The sequence below is a fragment of the Phycodurus eques genome, chromosome 21 (genome assembly GCF_024500275.1).
Source record: "Phycodurus eques isolate BA_2022a chromosome 21, UOR_Pequ_1.1, whole genome shotgun sequence".
NCBI lineage: Eukaryota > Metazoa > Chordata > Actinopteri > Syngnathiformes > Syngnathidae > Phycodurus > Phycodurus eques.
This window is the reverse complement of record NC_084545.1, coordinates 8859765-8883693: the sequence shown is the minus strand read 5'-3', so window position 1 is coordinate 8883693 and position 23929 is coordinate 8859765. Positions and strand designations below refer to the sequence as shown.

At 39.9% G+C, this 23929-nt stretch overlaps 1 protein-coding gene across 2 annotated transcripts in view; it reads right to left on the bottom strand.

Annotated features, from left to right (window-relative positions):
• znf438 (zinc finger protein 438) overlaps nucleotides 1-23929 on the bottom strand; it is a 42054-nt gene that overhangs the window by 17437 nt on the left and 688 nt on the right. The window contains exon 2 of one of the 2 annotated variants that reach the window (XM_061666978.1): nucleotides 681-749. In XM_061666978.1, the coding sequence (XP_061522962.1) occupies nucleotides 681-700 (20 nt within the window). In that variant the 5' untranslated portion in view covers nucleotides 701-749. Of the gene's footprint in view, nucleotides 1-676; nucleotides 750-23929 lie in introns of those variants that run through there. The other variant, XM_061666979.1, reaches the window with a different exon arrangement.

Below are 23929 nucleotides of genomic sequence, written 5' to 3'. Positions count from 1 at the left end.
CGCTAATTAATAAGGATGTGAGCACTCCAACGGCGGAAAGGAAGGTGAAAAGATGCAGGAGACCAGATAGAAGAGACGGTGAAAGCCCAAGGATACACAGCAGATTGATTTGTAGCTCGGGGACATGGTTGGCACATCACGGAACCACTGTTTTTAATGCTATCCTGAGAGGTTTCTTGATTAAAAGAAATCTTATGATCCCAGATTAGGACTAGATTGGTAATGACAGGTGCAGGAGAAACCTTAATGTTACAAAGACTTGCATAAGCTTTTAATCTTGTGATAAATCCACTGCAAACACTGACAGAGACAAAGTAGAAAGAGAAAGGTAGAAAGGATCACAATGTATAAGGGATTGCAGAGGAGAGGGAAAATTGAAAAAGTGATGGGTGGATAGATGAGCTATTTTTATAATGAGGTCAGTGTGAGCTATGGGATTTTTTTCTCTTGGGAATTGCACACACATACATACATACACAAACTGTAGTGATGTATCCTGCTGTGCAGGGCTACCTCCATCAACAGAAGAAATAGGCAAAAGGTAGATGATGCAACTGTGCAATACATTTTTAACAATGTCCTTTATGTAAGGCCAAGTCTTGTAAATTATGACAAATTCGACCCTCTGTGTTTGGGTCTATTAAATCCAGTTCAGATTAAGCCTATAGAAGATTACCTACTTGATGAGTTCCTTTGTCATTAGGTGGAGCCTAGATCATGGTCCTGCCCCCCAACTCTCCACACTCCCCCTGCAGAGAGATCAAGTATTTAACATTTTGAGTAAAAAAAGCAACAACAACAACAAAACAAAAAATCACCAGGTCAATTGTGAATATATGCGTACGGACAAACTTCAAATGGAAATGAGTTCACAGAGCTATGCTCCGGTACCAAGCATATGTTCTTCCTGATCAATGTCATTTACACATGGTCCAAACCAACCTACCAAATTAACTAAAATAAATAATTCCATAATGGTTGTAATGACATAGCTCACACAGGCTTTTCTGCAAGCATTCAACAAATGTTCCATTGCAGTGTGTTAGGCCGTAAAATTGTTACATTCACGAAAGCGACGATGACAAAGGTGAAAGATCTGTCATGCGATGTATTTGCATCAAAGTGTAAAGAGTAACACAGTGGGGCGACGAGTACATTCAGTGGGGACATGATTCGCACGTAGCTTTGCACATACACACAAAGGCACACTCCATTTAACAGAATGAGCGCTCGTTTAGCCAACAGTGTCTCGGCAGGCAGGGACACAGGCTGCCCACTCAGTCAGATCCATCCATATTAAATAAATAAGGAGCGCTCGTGTGTGTAAATTATTCATTTAACACGCCTTATCCTCTTCCAACAACCTTGTTAGAGCAACTCAGGAGTGGAAAGAGGGGTGTGCGTGTGGAAGGGGGGTGAAGGGGGGGGCACAAAGTAACGACGAGGCAGACACTGTGGCTCATGAGCGACTCAGCAGAACCTGTGGTGCATCTCTAAGCTTTCTGGGCATTCAGTCATAAGGGGGCTAATTCGGCCTGACACCTTTGTTTCAAGCACAAAAAAAAAAAAAAAAAAAGAGCAGCGTACACACAGTATCACACACGCGTAAGGGCACACAATTTAGTTTACATTGGCATGCACAAACTTGAAGAGAAAGAGCACAAGAAATGAATTTTTAGTGCATATTCATAGAATAATCATTCTACTTGTCTGGATAAATTATTGAAGTATGGGAGAGCAGGACACGTAATGCGGTAATGCAGCGGATGTTTTATTGTGCCGCAGATTGGAAAACACAGGAAGTCATCAACAGTTCACAAACTGATTCTAACAAGCCGCACAGTTAACACACTGTTTTACCTGTACCATGTGAGTTGTGCAAAAGAGGGAAAAAAAAAAAAAAAAAAAAAGCTTCATGATTTGTTTTTCCCCCACTTTTGTTAAAAGGTTTAACTTTTAACCTATTCCCTACTGATTGCCATTGTAATTTTCATCATGGAATTAATTTGCAGTGCGGATAGGCATATAAAATCGATTAATTCACCTGTAAAACTTTGCTCGATTGTATGGAATTGATTGTTGATCAATCGTGTCTTGAAGCAATTGGGGCAAAATTAAGTGCAGTACTTGGCTGCAACCAGTAAAAGCGCTGTTGTGCCAGTCTCAAGTTTGCAGTCTAAAAGTAAAGCTATGTCGGATGTCAGCTATGGGAAGTCAAAGCTACGTCTTCGCAGTCCTCAGATATGCAGCTATGCCGGGCAGGATTATTCTGCTCAAATCCTGTTTGACAAACAATATTTAAAACAATATATTCAAAGGATAGATTTTGAGAATTTATGACGTTTTATTTATGAAACAGACAAAAGAATGCATGTCCATTTTGTTTCTGTCCTGTAAAACCTTTTTAGTTTTACAGGACAGATTTTAGTTTTAGGATCAAGCTTTTTTATTTATTTATTTGGAGTTCACCAACGAATTTAATGGTCTATATTGTGTTCTCTTGGAATAGGAAAACTTGAAAGCTTTTGTCTGGTCAGATTTAGGATTTTAATTTAAAAAAATATATATATACACGACCTGACCTCAGATAAGCAGAAATAAATGGATGGATACCTTTTATTTGTCTAACACAGTTGTATAACGTTCCATGTCGTGCTCAACTTTGGACAGAAAATAAAAATGTAAATAAAAAATAATCTAATACCTTCAAATCTCAATTAAATGTAACAGGATCCATTTAACATTGGAAAAAAAACTTTCGATTTTTTAAACTATATATCTTCATATTTATCAATAGACTAATATGAAAAAAAAACACCGTGATAGCATTTTTTCCCGCATATTGCCCAGCCCTATGCACAATATGACACTTAAAATCAGGTTTGGAACATTGGGACATTTGCCTACACATACCATCAAAAAATATTGTTTAAACATTGTAATTACATAATCATTTATTTTCCCCAAAGTTGATTAGGGAAATATTGTTGAATGCCATCAAGGTATATTCGAATTAAATTTGTTCTTACTTTCAAATTGAATGTTAAGATTTAAGGTTCATTTTCGACTTTGATAATGGGTTTCAGATTACGGTACATCCACCAACACATTTTATGAATGGGATGTCTCACTGTATAACGAACCGATTTTGGTGAGCTGTGACAGTCAGTCCGGCTAAAATTCCACATTAATAGCAAAATGTATATAAAGATTTTAAAACAATTAAAATCCTGTACAATTCAAATGTTACCTCACTTAGTCTTGCGTTTTACTTTAGTGTTTTATCTCCGAGTGGGTGGTTGTTAAGTTAAGTCTGACAGTGCTCATTACAGGCCTCTACGAGCCGACTGGTTAAAAGACGCATGTTGAAACTCAATCACTCACATATTCTGCCAAATCACACTATGAGGTCTTTTTACATTACACACGTTCGAATACAAAATGAGTAATGACATCCACATCTTATTTTAATTTTCACATTAACATCTCAAACTGGAGGGGGTGATTTCGTCATCCTACAGGCCAAAAGCGGCTGCAAGGCATTTGACAATGGCTTGTTAAATAGGTGGTTTGAGAAGCTGCTCTGAATAGGCTTGCACGAATATTATATGTATTGCAGTTATATTAATGATGTGGTAAATTTGAGTAAAACTAAACAATAATAGATTAGCTGCTCATTAAGCATTACGAGGGTTTTTGTTAAATGACGTCATGACACTACCAAATTAAGTGCACTACTTGGCTCAAACCAGCAGAGGTGCTGTTGATTCAGTCTAGTCTCAGGTAGTTCGATGCAGATCACTGCTATTGCAACTCCACGACACAGGACAATATCTTCAAAAGAGAAGTTTAAAACATTCAAAGAGATTCTCGCATCCCTTTGAAAGTGATATTTTATTCATTGTTCCTATAGCCAACCACTTAAGATTTAGTGAAATGCTCATCCCAATCTAAAAATACCATTTCATTCACCTGGTCCACAGTCTCCAAGGTGGCTTACACTGGAGTCAGATGTGAAAAAGAAAGGAAGCACTGATTTCTCCACTGAATTCTTTTAAATGTAAAATTCCATGTTAAGGTAAAAACAGACTTTTCCATATTTTTATTATTATTATTATTTTTTTAATACAAAGGAGACATGGGGGGGCGGGGCGGATCGGTGTCCCACAGCTGCAAGACTGCAATCTAAATTTGCTGGGACCACATGAAAACATCGTCTCTATTCCAGGACAGGGCGGCAAAATTACAGCCTTGCTCGTTCTACTCTAGCATTAAACCTCAATTAGCACACAACTTCGCCAATGATGTCATCACACTGGGACTCAAGAGTCCCGAAGGTAAGGGTTACTTTTCTTTAGAAAGACAAATGCTTGTATCTGAGCCACTTCAAACTTTAAAGTTTTTCTATCTATTGTGGTTCTACAGCTGAGAAAAGTTGACTCTGAAGGAAAAAAAAAAAGGTGCTGTTCTTCAAATGTGGTTTTGAAAAAAAACAAGTTTGTGGTATGGTTTGGCTAAATTCACCAAGACTGGGAATACTACCGTGACAGGAATTTTCCAAGGAGAAAAACGGTCAGTTAGGTAAGACAAAAAACAACAAAAACAAAAACACATGTTGGACCTATAGCAATCTGACAGAGTGGGATACCAACCGCTATGGTAAAGTACATCTAAGGGAAAGTTGAGCTCCAGCTAAAGCTAGTCTTGTTATAATAAAGAACAATATACCAAAAACAATTATCACTAAACTCTGGACTTCATTATTGTTGTTTGTTATACTCAATTGCATTTTTCTTCTTCCTTGTTGAATTCATTGGAGAATTATATTTCGGTGTGCATGCTGTAAGAAAAAAAAATAAAAATACAACTGCTGCATTAAATGGATTGAAACCAGCTTTGTTAATGTTAACACTCTTTAAAAGCTGCAGTACACAATGAGGCCATTCGATTTGAAATCAAATTCCTCTTGCATGTATCAACTTAGATCTATTTGACTTAAAAGTTTTGAGTTAAAAAGTTACAACCAATCGGCTTGGTACCAGCAAGCCCCAACTTCTTAGCTTTGAAAGAGCTCCGCTACTAAACAAGTACAAATGTACTGAATGAGTTGAACAGGTAAGTTACATTATGTGATGCCACTCTGAGGTGGCAAACTAAAGTGAACTGTAGTAATAGATGGAATCTTGGCATTTTTAAGACTCCTAACAATAACCGTGACTGAAATTCTTTGAGAAGGCAATAATTTTCTAACTACGTCATAGATTAGACTAAGTGCAATGTTTAGCCAACTGATATTAAAAGGGGGAAACAAAACCTGATACAATTAACATTTTTTAAAAATTCTAGCAAGTAATAGAAAAAAAAGAAACCCCTGATGATTAGAGTGCGATAATGTAGTCCCTGTTGATGAAGGTGTAAACGACTGGCTGTCCCTATATGGTGAACAAAGGAAGACGTGACATCAACACACTCCTTCAGGGCAGCGCCTCCTACCTTTCTCTAACTGTTTCCTCTCACTGTAAATTATTTATTGCAGCTTGCAGCAACTTCTCACCCAAATATCACCTGCTGTAGAAGAGGGGGATCATTCCCACATCTTCAAAGAGAAATCAGTTATGTCTAAGATTTATTTTATTTTTTATTTTTTTTTAAAACACCTAGTGGCTTTACAAAACTTCCCCATCAGTACTTGATCACTCGCAGGTGCAAAGCAATGGGTTGGGAGGGGGGCACTTTTCACAGAAAGTGGAACAGACTTTTCTTCAAGCCAAGCTCCGGCAAAAACTTATAGAAGTTGTGGGTTTGGAGAGGCTGAGATCAAAAGCCTGCAAGTTTCTGGTGAGCGGATCCAATCAGTCGAGAGGGCCAAGGAGAGGCGGAGAGACAAGTATTTCCTTTTTAAATTGATCCCACTGAGACCCTCAAGGTTCTCCTTGCAGGACTCGCAGAAAAGCGCTAAAAATCTGGCCCCGTGGATCTGATGAGGAACTGGGAGATGAGGGGGAAAGAAGAAAGACTGTATTGGGTGGGGGAGACACAGAAAGAACAGAGAACTGTGAGGGAGTGACGCCAGTTGTGGCAGATCAAGAGAGGTGAGGTAAACAAGGAGGTGGGTTCATTCGCCAAGGGTGCATCCATGCATCAATGTGTTCCAGCAAAGAGGCAGTGTGGAGAGTGCAGGTGGTATCAGCTATCAAACCAGTGGTACACGTATTATGATGTGCTCAACCAATCGCATGTGCATCTTTATTCTGCCCAGGTCTTGGCATCCCAGACTCCGGATGGTTTCACGCTGGACTGAGATCAGACCCTGGACGAAGCTGGTGACATTACACGCACCATGTTCCGCTCTCAAAGGAACAAGCACTATCAGACAGACCCAGAGACTGCAGCCTGCCAGGATTGACAACAGACGATCCATTTGCCAACATGTGCACAAAATATACACAATGAAGGTGTATAATGTGTGTGTTTCCGTCACCTAGATTTTTTTCCCATTTTTTTTCAGGCCACTACATTTCCAGCAATCATCAAAGAAAGGAACATCCAAAATACAGTAATGCCAAATGAGAAATCAATCCTCTTGTAATTGTATGGTTAGGCTGGTAAGCTTTTAAGAGTTTGTTTGAAGTGTATTTAGGTTATTCGAGTTGTCAAGAAGAGTACATGCATGTTGGATGAAGATCAGGAAAAGTCCTAAACTGGCCACTGTGAGAAGTACCTTTAAACCAGACAAAGATTTCTACGTCAATTTCAAGTCTACTCATGTATTGAGCAGTGTACTGCAGGAACAAGGGATGATTTCCAGCTCCCTACCGGTGAAAATGAAAATCTGGTGACAAACAGTTGGCTGTGAAAGTGAACTTGCAGTTACAGCAGAGTTACAACCAGAAGTTACGATAGGCCTTTAAGGCCAAAGTGGCAACTTGCTGCCATTATTGCATTTTGTGTTCAAGTTATAAAAAAATAAAAAAAATAAAAAGTAACACCACTTTCTTGTTATTTAAGAACCATTTCGCAAAAGAGATTTATCATGGGGAAGAAAGCCTTCCAGCGCTCCCAAATAAAACCCTCCTTTCACCAATGTGGCAAACAGCCATAACATAATCCTAAAAAGCAAAACCAGCAAAAACACTACTCAGTATAGTACAGTGAAAACGTGTGTCGGGATGCACGCAAGCACATGCAAGTGAGCAACATTACCTCACCATTGCGAGGCTACAAACAGTATGCTCGCAAAGGGAATTGGCCACTAAGTTTAGAGTCTTTACACACCGGCACCAGAAAGTTATGAGAGACACACAGAGAGACTGGAAGAGTCACAGAAAGGCAAAGAAGTGGACATCCTTGGAAATGTATCGGTCATCCAAAGGTTTAGGTCAAACAAAGTTCACCTGTAAAGCGTAAAGTGGATTTTAAGGTTAGGGTTTCAGGTTCAACCTGAAATTTCATCCCAATGTCCAATAACCCTAACTCTTTGTGAGTAGTCTAATGGTGAGCAGGGTAAAAGTGCTAGGAAAAAGTGTTGTTGCTTGTCTGTATACACATGCTTTTCTTGGTCTCATTTGATACGGATTGAGCACAGTGATTTGTTAAACTTGATGTAGTATTAGCACACTCAGTGCACAAAGGGCAGAAACGTCTTCAATATTTGTTTTGCCACACTGAATACAGCTGCAGGACCTAAGAGGATCAGCAAAGATTGAAACAAACGAGAACTCAAGACGCGGGTCTCTGTTGGTCCCTACTTTGAGAGCACTTAAACTTTTGGTTTTGATTTGTCACTGCCAGTTTTTGTGAACGAGAATTTAAAAATACACCTCTAAAACTGAGGAATGTAAAGCGTTTCACAACAGACGCCAACAAAAATTTGGATAAAAACTGCTGAAGCGGAACTTGAAACAGACACAGCATCCTAATCAAGCCCATTTTAAATCCTACATGAAATGTAATTGAGTTGACAGGATAAACAAACATTTTCAATTATTTGATCAGAAACTCTGGTAGCACATTACTAGCTCTGTGACATTTATAGCCTACAATATACCACCTTAGCTGTGATGGACAGCATAAATAACTCGCAGCCTAATAAATAAGCAGATCTTTACTAATATCATTAAAGTACCCTTAGGGTAGCCACACCCCCTTATTCCTGATAGCCACACCCCCCAAGACAAATGCTCTGGAATCACATGACTAATCAGCGTCAATAATGTGACATTTCATTCAGCTGACCGTCCCGATGAAGCCATTTATTTAATTAGCTGAAAAATAATTGGCAACATAAGCAAATTCAAGTTACATGACCAGGATTCAATTGGCACAGATAACCTTTTGTGGTGGGAGACATGGCGTGGCCAATTCATTGCTGAGAGAGCAGGCTCATCGTGATTGCTAATTTTCAGCAGCGTACACAGTCTAGTAAAGAAATAAGATGATCTATTTATAACGGGGATGCAGGAGAGGTGGATTAGCTTGTCATTAGAATAAAGAATGAAGACAATCAATTCAGGCTTAAAAAGCTGCCAAATTCACTTCACTTCACTTATTCTTTAATGACACTTCTTTTCCTGTTCCTCAGAACTTCATGATTAAACAGCCTGCAACCCACAAGCAGAAGAATGCTAGGTCATCAAGTGTCAGTGTTGATGACCAGTTTATTCAAATTGTTTTTCCACTCAACAGGCTCAAAGCCATAGTTTCCATGCATACTAATGATACTCGTCAGAGGTGCGTTTGTTTTCTGCAAATAATATCCCCAGTTGTTACTCATTTCTAGTTTAAGAACACTAATCATACTCACTAGTCTTGAGTTGATGCCAAACTTCCAAAACAGCAACAAGTCAGAATTCCACGCAAAGATGATACCAAATGATCAAAAGGTTGGATACTATTGGCTGGATCAGAGGACCAAGGCACTGCCACGAATAGTGAAGCCTCCTCCCAAAACAGTTTGATATAATTTCAAACTCATTTTACAACTTAATCCTTTTAAAAAATATATCATAGATTATTTGATTTTGGAAAAACATACATTGGACTGAGTACTTCTAACAACCCAGGCTAATCCTAGCTCACATACAAAGCTTCTCTCTGTCAAGATAAAGCACTTTCACTATAACTAACATACTACGTTCCCATTTAGACAGGGCTTAAGCGGCATCTTAGGGCACCCAAAAATTGCAAATGGGCGACTTTTTTTTCCAGCAAATAGATTTGGGGGATAGATTTTACAGGGGGAAAAAAAAATCCTTAGAAGTGAGTCACCTTTGCATGTGATTCGCGTTGTATGGACAGAAGCCGCATTCGACCAAACAACAAAATGGCGACTAGAGCAAGCAGTCGCTGCAGTAGCAGTGTGAGGCAAGCAACCTCTACTTTTAAGTCTGTTGATTGTTGAGCTTTTAGTCAGAAACGGCATTATATTTTCATAATTGCCAGTCCATCTTGTCTACCTCCAGTTATTGACTTCCTTTTACACATAATGGAATAAACCTTTGAATGACCAGATATCCTTTGGGAACGTCATTAGAAAGGAAATGTGGTCATGCTTTTAAAAAGGTAACTTCTGCAGGAGCCCAAGCTGTCCTTTTAAGCCTACTGCCCTAAACCATTAAGAGTGATCACATTTGACCAAGGGCAAGTAACCAAACATGAAATAGCACAATTTCAGAACAACAGGACCCTCACAAAGCTTCCAGCAAAGTGAGAACATACAACAGATAGATATTGAACAAAGCAGGCTAAGCTTTTCAAACTTCAATTTTAGCAGGCCAGGAATGACACACGTATGTAAACTGTCTGGAAGATGATGATAATCCAGCTGTTTTGCCAAACCTCTATAAAATGAAACCAATACAGTGGTAGAAAAGTTTCACAACTATTGACCCCACAATCCGCTTACAGCACAGCTAATGAAATACAAGGAGGAAGCATATTATTTGTCTTGTCTGTGGAGTTCATTGACAGGCCCATTGATGCTGACATCTCTTTAACATGAGGTTGGAGGGTGTTTGGCCTCCCCTTCAGTCAGATGTGAGCTGCAGAGCCTGGAAATGATTAGGCCTGGGAGGGCAATTAGCCTGAGCATCGCTGGGCTAAATATAGTGCAGCTTGGCCCAGCTCTGCTCCTGGGTCATGTCCACAATGCGGCCTCCACGCACATATGTTAGCACAATCTGGATTGTTTCATGAGTGATGCGAAGGCTCCGCTGACTCAGACGAGATAACATAATTCAGCTGTCGATCAGGTGTCTCGTGAGGGAAGGAGGGAGAATGAACCCAAAAAGGAAACACTTCCCCTATCCTCTATATCTTGAAGTCAAAAAGGCTTATTGAAATAGTTTCTGAAATTGACTAATTATTCCTCTTTGCCAATTTCTTCAAAATTGCTATGGTTTGGATATCATACTTTCTCACACTTTTGCAGAAACGTAGTAGAAAGCAAAGAAAGAATGCTTTTCATCTCAGTCTCCTGATCCTTCAGTCCCTGTATATCCTGCCCCTGTGAGAATTTTGTATTTTTTTTAAAAGATTTGTATCCTTAAAAACAGGAGGTTCGCCCACTTGTTCACCTGGGACAGCCGTTGGACGGCAGAGGCAAACCAAGAAGGTTATAAGAGCCTGGGAATGTTTAACATCTAGAAAGCAATCAGAACATAGCCACTGCTCAGGGAATTGGACAGGAAATACGGAGAGTAACCCTGTCCTGCCTGAAAGGAAAGACAAGAGGAAGTCATTTAGGCTATGACAAATATGCAAACCGAAAGAGAGCCTACAAATTAAACACAAAGTAGAACCATTTCACATCAATACATACAGTGCAATGAAAAGTATTTGCCACACTCCTAACTTGGGATTTTTCTGCACATTTATCACACTTAAAGGGGCCTCGCAAAAAAAAAAGTTCAAACTGATATCATAAGTCTCATAAAGAGGTGCAACGATTAATCGATTAACTGACAACTAAGCAATTATCGAATTGATAATGATATTTGATAATCTATTAACCTTGCACTTTAGACATTGTTTAACTTAAAATTGTGCAATTTCTCGGAATTTCAGCCTCTCAATAGTAAGTAAGTATATTTATTAGAACAATAAAGTGGTAAATAATTATAAAATAAAGCAGGCTGATTATTTTTGTGTTTCATCAAAATAATATTTTACTTTGGAAAAGAATTATCAAAATGTTTGCCGATTTTCTGACACGTTACGGACCAAACCTGTAACTGAAGCATAATCAATTCATGTTTGTGCATTTTCGGCACTGTCAGTATGAAATAACTATATATAGTATATATAATAACTATATACATAGTGTTTAATATAAATTCGTTTTTGAATAAAGGGATGTAAATTGAAAGTTTTTTAAAAACAGTGACTGATCAGTTTGCATTTTAAGATGCCTGATGATTTTTTTGTTTGATATGGTGATGAATTGTATTTTTTCCTGACACAAGATGGACCTTCCCCGAGTCAGAAGACAAATAGAGGATTTTCTTCTCCAAAAGTGTAGCTGCTGACGACTCTCCTTCTCTTCCTCAAACAGGCTTATGTGGCAAGACTCGCGCGTGTGTATAGGTGATAGGAAGTTTCGTTTCCGTCCTGTGTTCCTTTATTTTACAGTCTTTTGCTCACTTTTATGGTGTATATAAACCATTTTACTTTACTGCTAATGAAAAGACAGTTGTTGGAAATACTTCTGTGAGGATCGTCCCTATTAATCCATCCACTAAGGTTCATAAATTTGCAACATTATTGTTTAGGCAACATTGCCTGTTTTAGATTGCAATGTATAGCTCCAGAAAAAGCTACAGTTCTGATATCACTTCCGTCAAAAGTTGCTTAAACTAAAGATAAAGATAATTTGCTGTATCTCGGAGCTTGTGTAGAGCGATTTTACCTGGGGGTATTAAATTTAGTATTACCAGGTACAATATCTGTTATCAGGTATAGACTTATTTTAGTTTTAAAGTTTACTGTAGCACCGCTGCCATTTCAATGCCCAAGACAAGCTGCTTTCCAAATATTTTTTATACATATGGGGTCTGTTTACAGTAACTTCACAGAGACATTGCTTGGATGATTAGAAAAAGTCAATATTCTACGGACAAATGATCAAGAGAAAATGACTAAAAGTAGGGGAGAGCAAAACCAAAACACAACCATAAAAAGAACACTGATCCTGATCAGATTTGAAATCCCTTCCACTTTTACCCACTAAATTCAATTCCCTGTGCACACTGAATTCATACGCAGCAATATATCTGCAGCCTGTAGCAACAGAATAAGAGAGACACATCCATCCATCACATGATGAGGTTATTGTGCCAGTGTGAGTTGTTGATAAAATGTGCTCAGTGCCCTCCTAAAGAAACTGTTTATTATTATCTATCATTTGCCACAAGAGAAATGAGATCATGCGGTTTGGCTTACAGTCAGTGTTGCCTCGGCAAGATCGAACAGTGTCCTTGGAGTGACATTATTTATTGAAATACGCCAAAATATGTGTAGCAAATGCATTATGAACAGAGCTTCTGTTGGAGCAATGTTGGCTGTAGCTCGGCTTAACATTGGCTTGCTTTTTCTCAACAGATGTCCCTTGTGCAACACGGTGGGGATAATAGTGGAAAGGGTCTGAACGGTTGATTTTACCCCTTTCATGAAAGGAAGGGATTTCCTTTTGATGGCCTATTAATGTATAGACAATTTATGGTCCTTCCTTGAGCAGAGATTTTGATCTTAATTACTTTGTTAATTAGCTGTGATTCACAGGAGAAGTCTTGGTCTATCGAAGTCCCTCAGCATTGCTGAGAAGGCTTCTCAGAATCTCTCACATCCTCTTTCCCATTTTAAAAAACACCCATCCTGCACTTGTGACCGATTTGCAAGTCTGCCTCTGCTGAAGGTGTATTTTTTTTCTTCCTTCAAATGTCAGCAAACTCCAGAGAGCTCCAGCTATCAGTTTCCACTGCCAGAGGAAAGCGTAGAAGAACCTGGCTCTCTTTCCCTAGCTCCTTATGTCCACGCAGTAGACTTGAATCACATGGACGCAGTCCACAGATTTACGTTTATTGTTTTCCAATGAACGAGTCAGAGATGTGCTCCTCTCCCTGGATGATGAAATGGCTCCCTTATTCCGGGTGCCTTACCTTAGATTCATGGATTGAAGATTTAGCTAATAAAAAAAGAAATAGCCACTGTTAAAACAATACAAATTGTCATAATCACAGGTGTTTTGTGAATTTGCCAGTTGACGCAAATGATGACGCGCTAATGAACACCGTGATGTTTACTTCAACACTTCAGTGTTGTCTGATCACCAGCTTGCAACACATTAAAACAGGTTGTTCGGAACATGAACAAGAAGTAGGCGTATTGGCACCCAGGCCTTCTTGAGAAGAACATGCTGAGAGCGAGGAAAGGCCAGGTCCAGCTGAAGCAGCTGCTTGCTATTACTCTCAAGCCCCCGCCCCGCCCCCCGGCAGGAAATGAGCAATCATTTAGTACTGACAGGTACATGCTGAACCACTGCTATCTCTGCTCTAAAACCACCCAAATAATGGATTACAGCAGTTTAGTATTCACTTTAAGCCTCTCAAGTATCAATGCGTAGGTTCATCAGTTTATAACTTTGCACGTTTAAAAGTGTGTTATTCTGAGCAGGCCAAATCATGAAGTGCTGTCGTCGTTAACTGAGAGAAAGTACGCCCTTGCATCAGAGGTATATCAGAATCTATATCTGCATGTGTAATGCAGGCTCAAAGAAAAAAAACAGCTCTTGAAATGTGACTCAAACATGTGAGATGCTTTTCTGGTTGTGAAAAGCAGTAATTTCGAAGTCTCTGGAGAGTTGCGGAGGGCTTAGTGGGTCCAGCTGGATCTGGAGTGTAGCTGTGGACCTGCCTTAATGCCATGGCAAGTAACAAGACCAGTTCACTTCCCTGTGACACAGGGTGCATGAAGAAGGTGGCAGTACAAACACCAAGAGCAGAGAAGACACTATATACTTGGGGTTGAACATCGTAAGAGTTTTTGTAGTAGACTATAATGAGATGAGAGTCAGGTTGCAGTCGATGAATTGACGTCATCGATAGTTTTTCAGCACAGTGGTCCCCAACCTTTTTTGCACCACGGATCAGTTTCTCGAAAAGGCATATTTGGACAGACCGCCACAGAAACAAAAACAAATCAGTCAAAAAAATAACTCACCATTACACGAAATGTAATAATAAGTGGTAGCGGTGAGCCTGTCATGCCGATGGAGTCGTAAAGTCGACTCGACTAACCGGTTAAACGCTTCTATAGACCAACTCAAGTTTGTTACTTTTGTAATCTGTACACTGCTCCCACTTTTTCTCTTGCTCAATGGAATGAGAGGAAAGCGGAGCAGAACCTGGCTTTCTTTCCCGAGCTCCTTATGTCCACGCAGTAGACTTGAATCACATGGACGTAGTCCACAGATTGACGTTTATCGTTTTCCAATGAACGAGTCAGAGAGGTGCTCCTCTCCCTGGATGATCTGTACACTGCTCCCACCCTTTCTCTTGCTCAATGGAATGAAAAACCATTATGTGATAATTCATACTTGATTTGTCCCCTACGACGTGTAAGACAGCGGGTGTAGGCTTCTGAGCCCCTCTGTGACTATGAACAGGATGAACAGTAGAGAAAAAGGGTGGGTGGATGGCTGGCAGGTAATAAGGGCTGTTCCTTTTCCACAGGCGTACATAACCACTTGTGAGGAGCTGCACTTAATCTGTATGTGGATGTACTCCATAATATGATATTGCCTGCAGTGAAATTCGCATTGTATCATATTGTGATACTATCGCAAGTTTAATTAATCGTTCAAGCCGAATCTAAAATATCCAGGTCCAGGAACTTGTAAACAAGCAGAGAGCTCTGTTGTTTAGTCTCTGACAGTCCTCTACAAACATCTCTGTTGTGCAGCCCCAGATGTCTCATTACTGCAAAACAAGCAGCAGGATGATCAACATAGAAGCCACTGGCGCTCAACGATGCCTCTTTTTCAATTAGAGAAGATTATCCCAGCCAGAGCGGGTCTTCCTGTGCAGTGATATGCTAGCTTGCCACACACAGGACGGCTATGTGTCATGTCAAGATAAATTTAGTGAGGAGGGGAATTAAAGGTGATTGTGTGAGGGGAGTTGTGGCTCCACATGAGTGCACAACAAGCTTAATAGCAGGAGGTTGCTCTGGCATCTATAAACTTTACAACCTATGAGAATGCATAGGCAGCGACACAGTTACACACTTACTACACCTCACTACCTCATAAATAAAAAGGGATAGCATCCCACAATTCCTTACAATATACAGTAGCTTTACCTGGCAGGCATTAATCACATTATAAACTTAAGCCAAGGGAATTTCTGCAGGGCCAAGCATTAGCTAAAGCAGGTAGATACATTCATCCTTAAAAGCCCAATGGAACACCACTGCCCTCATACCACTGCCTGCATCACTCACCTTTATGAGAATGTTGGGATTAACAAGACATTTAACCCATCAGGCAAACTGACATGACATGCACATAAAACAATGAGGACTACAAATTCATCAGCAAAAAAAAAAAAGAAAAGAAAAAAAGGAAATTCTTACAGAGCTGAAACATGATCAGCTTGTTGTGCAACCAAAGAAGGCTAGGCTTGAAATAGAAAATGCAGCTGTAAAACATTGTAGCTCACTGCCTGACACTAACTCTACATAACTTTCCAGAGAGGCTGCGCCATAGCTGGACCAACTCCACTGACCAGGGGCGTCTGTGGTTAAATTGTGCTAGTCTACAGGTCCGGAGGAGGCATTCAGGCTCCACTACTGCTGACATGGAGCACCATTGCAGGGGAATGACTGAGTAATGGCAGGGTAACGTGATCCAGGGCTCGAAGGGAGTGGGAACCACCATGACGCCTAAATCATAGCTCTGGGAAGGAGAAAGGGAGACACAAACTGTGTTTGCAAGACAGATATGTAGGGAGATGAGAGGTTGAGGAGACAAAGGGTGGAGTAATGGAATAAATTAACAAGGGGGAAGTATATTTGGGAAACCGCCACATAACACTGGATGCAAGGGAACACCTTTCTGTTGCCATTCATGAATGTACTGCACCTCTTGAAGTGGGAGGACCCTCAGAGGAATGACGAGGTGTGGTTTGGGTTTCATACTTTTTTTAGATTATGTCGGACAGAATAAACTTGAGGTCCAAAATGAGTTACATTTTAACTGATTTCTAGAGCTAATTGAAAAATTTGGCCTGGAAGTCATACCTCAACCTACAATACCTCTATTCATATAGCTAATTTAGATTCTTTGCTTCCTGTAGAAATGAATGGAAATTAATATAATCAATACCAGGGTCATAATGATGGCATCCAGGGTCATAATGATGGCATCATGAAATCTCAATTTTTTTTAGAAACATTTGTGTAAAAAATAAGTTAAACACTGAATTGTAATAAGCAGATAGAATAGAGACCCATGGACCGTTTTCATACTAGCACCCTCAATATAATTGCACTACCGAGAGTTGATTTCACCTCCTTGCTAACGTTTAGCATAACATAAACCCCTGGTTTAATATGTTGTTGTCTACCCTTTGCAGCTGTAAAATATTCAACTCTTGTGGGAAGGCTTTCAACAAAGTGTAGGAGTGAGTTTATAGGAATTTTTGCCAATTCTTACAAGAAGTTATTTGCGAGTTCACACACTGATGTTGGATAAGAAGGCCTGGCCACTTCCTGTTCAAACATGACTGTGCATCAGTACACAAATCAAGGTTCATAAAGATATGGATGAGGGAGTTTGATGTGGATGAACTCGACTGGCCGGCACAATCCTGACCTCAACCCTATAGTACACTTTCGGATGAATTTGAGCGGAGACTAAAAGCCAGGCCTTCTCGTCATCAGTGTGCAACCTCACAAATGCAGTTCTGGAAAAATGGTCATAAATCCCCATAAACACACTCATAAACCTTGTGGAAAGCCTTTCCAGAAGAGTTTAAGATGTTTTAACTGCAGAGGGTGGACCGATGTCATATTAAACCCTATGGAATAAGAATGGGATGTCACTTAAATTCATATCCGAGTCCAGCCAGGTGAGTGAATACTTTCGGCAATACAGTTGTGTATACCGGATTTCCATGTGATTGTAGTATGGCCTATGGATTATTGTGCAACCTTAGAGGCGCATTATCTCTGAAATGTTGAATTACAAATTGTAGGACTTAACCTTTGATTTCACTGTATGTCATCCTTCATGCATCAGTTCATAGTTCCTATTCCGCCTGGACCAGCATTTCTACATAAAGTGCATGTAAACATACACTGGAGGTGGAATAAAAATGGATGTTGAACTTTGGGTGATGTTATGTTTACAAAGGTCCCGAATCAAATATCGAATAAATAGCTGGCCAGCACTGTCACAGAACATAAGATTCTCTGAACACCTGGCTTGATGGTTCTACACAACAAAAAGTGGTTTAAACACACACAGACACACCAAACACAATTACACCATGAAGGCAGAATCTGGAGAACAATGCCTTGCTCAAGAGCAGGTTTGAAAGAAAGGCTAGGTACTGTACTTATAACCTAAAAGATTATACAAACACTGGAGTCTATTAATATTATGGCACTATCACACAATAATCTGACTTGTTGGATGGAACATAGCCGGTCCTAAAGAAGCACCTCAATAAAATGACTAAAGACCATCATTAGGTGTCGGATGTCATTTTCCTTAAAACACGTCTATGAAGACTTAGCTGAGAAAAAAAATATTCACGAACTATTACTGAGCCACAAAATAATTTTTCCCCATCTACCATATGGTCTTCATTCATTATTCAGACTTGAGATGCGCTTTCCTTGTTCTTCAACCATCTGCTCATGACATATTTGGGCAGCACTTACCCGACATGACACGTATAAGCAGACTAGTATAAAAAAAATAAAAATAAAAAAAGATGTTTTAAAAGGGACAACTTCAACAGTTTTGAGCAATTAGCTCAGAGCAGGGATGTCCAAAGTTCTGCCTGTGGGCCATTTCCGTCCCGCCACTCGCTGGCCACCCCACAGTATACATAAACATAATATAACATACATAGTGGCCGATGTGTCATCTCACTGGTGTGAAATATATGTAGTGGGTACAGAAAGTATTCAGACCCCTTAAATTTTTCATTCTTTGTTATATTTGCACCCATTTGCGAAAATCATTTGTTATTTTTTTTCTCCTTCATTAATGTACACACAGCACCCCATATTGACAGAAAAAAAACTGAATTGTTGAAATTTTTGCAGATTTATTAAAAAAGAAAAACTGAAATATCACATAGTCATAAGTATTCAGACCATTTTCTCAGTATTGAGTAGAAGCACCCTTTTGAGCTAATATAGCCATGAGTCTTTATGGGAATGATGCAAGTCACCGGGAGAAGCGGGAGTAGAAATGAAAGTCACCAGGAGCAGGAACTATGACAACAAAGTCACCAGGAGTGGAAACCACGACGGGAGTCGCTACCATGGTTTTCACACTATTCCGTAAAGTTTTGGTTCGGGATTAGGAGGGAATGGGATCGATTTCTGTGTGAGCGGGATTTTATTTTATTTTTTTAAACATTCAGTGTATTAGGTGGGAGTGATATCAACCTCTGTGGGGGTGGTCGTCAAATTCCACTCCTGTGTCAGCATCTAGCGTGCACGCACGTGCACGCACGCGCGCGCGCACACACACACACACACATACACACACACACACACACACACACACACACACAGAGAGACAATGCAAAGTCAATTGCAAAATTAAAAACCCGCGGTCCATTAAGGACATATTCGCCCATGCAGAGCGTATGGAAAGTTATTCTGTTTTAGCCCATAGTATTAACAAGTGATCCCTCCTAGACTTGAGGTCAAAAGTAAATTGCATTTAGCTTTCTTATGCAGAAAATAACTATCACACCTCTGCTGTTGACAAAGCAATAGGATTTTCCAACATTTTCAGCTCTTTCTTGAATAATTAATACTACCGAGACTTTCTTCAAAGCTCTGTGATTGAGTGGCGCCTGAAAGAAAAGTGTGCGTGCTTGTGTGCGTGTTATAGTAATATGATCATAGTTATGATTAAGCGGAAACGTTAGACAATCATCTAAGTTTCCTTTGCCTGCTTCCACCCTCCTCATCTCGCAACATGAGAAGCCACTGTGGAACTGTTCATTAGCCAAAGACAACATTAAAACCAGCTGTATGGCATGGATTTTGTTTATGCAAGGTGCCATGTTTACATGCCAACCCCTTACTCATGCTCAGAGGGATGAAAAATATGACAATGTTACTCTTCCCTTACAGCCATTGTATGTGACGCACCCTTAGAAGTGTGAGCACTTTGCCAAGGTGAGCGTGATAAACGAGGCTGTCACAGTCCGACTGTGACCAACTCCTCCAAAGAGCTGAGAGCTGCACTGGGCCTGTGAAAACTCTTATAAATGTGTCTGCTAACCAATTTTCCACGTGAGCAGTAAGCTGCTTTGAAATAAACCATAAAGCTAGAATCTAATTGTACGTCCATACTTTACGGATTGTGATTTAACTGACTTATTATATACTAGAAATGCATTCAGTACAGCGTACAGACCGAAGAAAGCGTGTGAATGTCCAACTATCCCCATCAAATACATTAGGTTATTCATTTCCTAAAGTGTGTTCCAAATTATATATTTTTCTCTGGTTTTCCTAAATAGTTGATAAAAATGACAGCCGGCATAATTTTCAAGTCATCAATGGGGGAGGGGGGCACAACATGACTCGCTCTCCTTCTATGCCCACAGCAGCAAATGATGCAAAGGTATACCTTGCGGCATGAGATTGTCCACTGAGGAGTACCGTGCAAGCATGGATGGTCCAGATGGATGGAGTAGTGGATGGTTAGTGAAAGACCACCATGTCCCAACAAAGCTGTGATGTCAGAAAAGCGGCGGCGGCGGCGGACTGGCGAAGTCATGTATTTGACCAGAAACATGTCAGGGAAAAAGATTGCCGACCCCTCTAGGGTCCCTAAATGACTTCTGAAAAGTCTGTGAACCCTCTGACTGACCACTTTCTGCCATTGTACCAAAAGAGGAACTGTGCTTCCATTACCAAAATCATTTTCAAGCATGACAATGTACCATATCAAAAGAAATTCAAGCAGAAACTCTTCCAACATTTAGGTTTAATGGAATGAAAATGGAATGAAACTGTAGAAAAGCTGAATCACAGTAGATTGACAAGAGACCCCACCGATGCCAGAGCTCAACAGGAAAACAAATTAGCAGGGGCAAGTGACGGTAAGTGTAGAGTACCCTTTTGGGGGCAACATGCGATGACAGCTAAACATTGAAATGGCAACAGCTCAGAAAATTGTAGGTCGGAAGGGGTGCGAAATGAAAACTTCCTCCCAGAGTTGCAGCATGTGGGCTTTGCTGACCTTTACGGCTCGTTATAATGTGACAAAACCTGACTTCCTGGCAGTGGTGAAAATAATATTTTGTACCTGGAAAGGGAAACCAAAACCCCCTCTGGAATATACACCACAGCGAGCGCTATTTCCAGCTTCAATATGTTGACTCTGCGTGGAGGGGAATTTCTCCTTCACTCTTCCTCCCCACAACACATCTTTACTTTATTACAGCTGATCATTAATATCTAGGATACGTTTCAACTATCACTACTACACTAACACATTACAAACATTCTAACAAAAAAAAATAAAATTCTTACGCCTATCAAGAATTGGAAAATGTAGATGTCCGCCCTCACCCCCACTGATTGAGAGAAACATCCATGCTGACATACTGCAAGCTCACAGTTGCCAACCGTGGCTGATCAGGCAGAAAGCTTCCAGTCATCAATCGATGAGGAAACTGATACAGCAGATGGCTTGTTTCACAAAATAATTTGTTTCACATATCCATCTGGTAAAGAGCCAATATAAACTACAAAAGGCAGACACTTCAAAAGACAAACTTGGAAGGTGATCGGACAAATGTTCTGTCTTTTACATCAACTGTGGGCCAAACAAATCAACAACATGACATAGTACGCAGAAACATGACAACTTGACAAGTAGCCAGTCAGTACTTTTGCGTGAATATTAAATTGGATGACATGCATTCTTCAAGTATTTAAAAAAAAAAAGAAAAAAAAAAGAAAAACACCATGCAAATTCCTTACCATCCCCCCTTTTTAGCAGACATTTCTGGTGAAGCTAGTACATCAAAAAAATATGTAAATAATCATACAAGGACAGGAAACTGCTATGACAGTAAACTAATTTGGAGAATGTAAACCTGATCATTTTATACATCATTTACACATTATATTAGGCCTCTTATTTTGAAGCCTAAACTGGTGGTCAGGATCCTGATCTTATAGCCAATTTGTAGACTGCCAGTCATTTATTTATTTCTTTTTAGTCAGTCAATCACTCAACTTGCTCTTAGTATAGCATGTACTGGGGCTTCAACTAACGATAACTGTGATAATTTATTAATCGGTTGATTATTTTTTTCGATAATTGATGAATCGGACAATAAAAAACATCTTTCAATTTCCGTCCCTCTATTAAAAAAAAAACTACATTATTTCAAACAGGTCGCTGCGTGAATGACCCAGAGCTCTTAAAGTAATAAATTATGACTAATTGAAAACAAAAATGTTGAGGTCAAATAGCTTTACAATAGGCCATGGACCGACACACAAAAACATTCAAATGTATGCTATAAAACAAATGCTAAAAATCTTTTTTTTTTGTATCAAAGTGCACAAAAAATAGGTATTTTGTGTTGTTTAAAAGTGACCTGAGCTATCAGACGACATATGTTGTGGAACCTCAAGCTTGTCCCGTCCGGGATGCCGTAGGACTACTGACTTCAACTTTTTGGCTGGCCTGACCGCAATGGGACTAAAGTAAATGGTATACGGGAGTAAACAGAGAGGGAAATCACAACTGTCGAGTTCTGAGCAGTTTGTGACCGTGCCCGACTGACCAATGGTCAAGCAGAACAACGGAGACGTGCCATCCTTGACAATTCACTATTATGACGACGGGGATTTTCAAATGAAAAGTCGGTGCTAGCAGCCTAATGTTATTGCGTTTTATGCATCAGCTGCATTTGCTTCTAGAAAGTTGCAATTCGTGATTGTACTTTGTAACACCATATTTATTGAGTTAGCCCTTGGTAAAGTAGTACTTTTTTTTAATTATTATTATTATCTATCATTTATTGTTATTTAAAGATGAATTGTGCACTGAAAACAGTCTACATAGTTTTTGGAAAAGTAGTACAATAAAGATTTTTCCCAAACATGAGGAATACTCATGATTAATAATCGTGATTACAATATCTATCAAAATAATCCTGATTATTATTTTAGCCATAATCGTGCAGCTGTAGACAGGTAGCCAGAAGCGCTAAATAATACAATTTTTTTTGCTTTGTGTCCCAGGCCTACGTTAGTTACGAGTCAGCTTCAGACACGGCGGTACTTGAGTGAAGTGGACAAAAAAAAAGAGCCACAGTGCATAAAAACAGACAAACCAAAAAATTGAAAACGACACCACAAGCAGTTACAGTAAGCCAAAATCTCACATCCAGTCACTCACACAAAGATGAACCAGCCATGTTGCTGCTGAAATCACTCACAGTAGCAAAGTGATAAGTTGCCACCATCTTTTGTCAAAAATAAATAAATAAATACTAAATAAAAACAACATGGAGTGAGCACTTCAAACGCCTCAAAAATCCATCCATCCATTTTCCATACCGCTTATCCTCACTAAGGGTCACTGGTGTGCTGGAGCCTATCCCAGCTGATTCTGGGTGAGAAGCGGGGTACACCCTGAACTTGTCGCCAGCCAATCACAGGGCACATATAAACAAACAACAATTCACACTCACATTCACACCTACGGGCAATTTAGAGTTTTCAGTTAACCTACCATGCATGTTTTGGGGATCTCGGAGGAAACCAGAGTACCTGGAGAAAACCTAGGCAGGCATGGGGAGAGCATGCAATGTCCACACAAGCGAGGCCGGATTTCAACCCAGCCAATTGGAAAGAGGTTCCCCGAGTAGCAGCCGACACAGAAGTGTCGAAGAGATATGTTGAGAAATAATGAAGTTAGACTGTTTTATTGCAATTTCAAGTTTTTTTGTTTTATTTTTTAAAGATTTGTACTGACGAAATCACACAAAAACGCTCCCCCAAAAAGGCAGATTTTTTTCAGACAGAAGAAATTAATTTCTCCAGAACCCATAATCCGATTTTCAAAATTAATGGTGTGTTCTACTCCAGTTAGTCATTCCAATCCGACTCAGCATTTTGAAATGTTGTCATGTTGCTACTCATTGTACAGACTAGGTTACTTCTTTGTCCATCCATCCATCCATTTTCTGAGCCGCTTCTCCTCACTAGGGCCGCGGGTGTGCTGGAGCCTATCCCAGCTATCATCGGGTAGGAGGCGGGGTACACCCTGAACTGGTTGCCAGCCAATCGCAGGGCACATACAAACAAACAACCATACGCACTCACAGTCACACCTACAGGCAATTTAGAGTCTCCAATTAATGCATGTTTTTGGGATGTGGGAGGAAGCCGGAGTGCATGGAGAAAGCCCACACAGGCCCGGGGAGAACATGCAAACTCCACACAGGCGGGGCCGGGGATTGAACCCCGGTCCTCAGAACTGTGAGGCTGACGCTCTAACCAGTCGTCCACCGTGCCGCCTTACTTCTTTGTATTCTTTATTATTATGTTTTAATAAAATTAAAAGTTATTTTCCTTGTTTTAAAAAAAAAGGGGGGTGCAGTTTGGGGGAAGCTGGAATGAATGAATGGCATTTTTAATTTATTTCATGGGG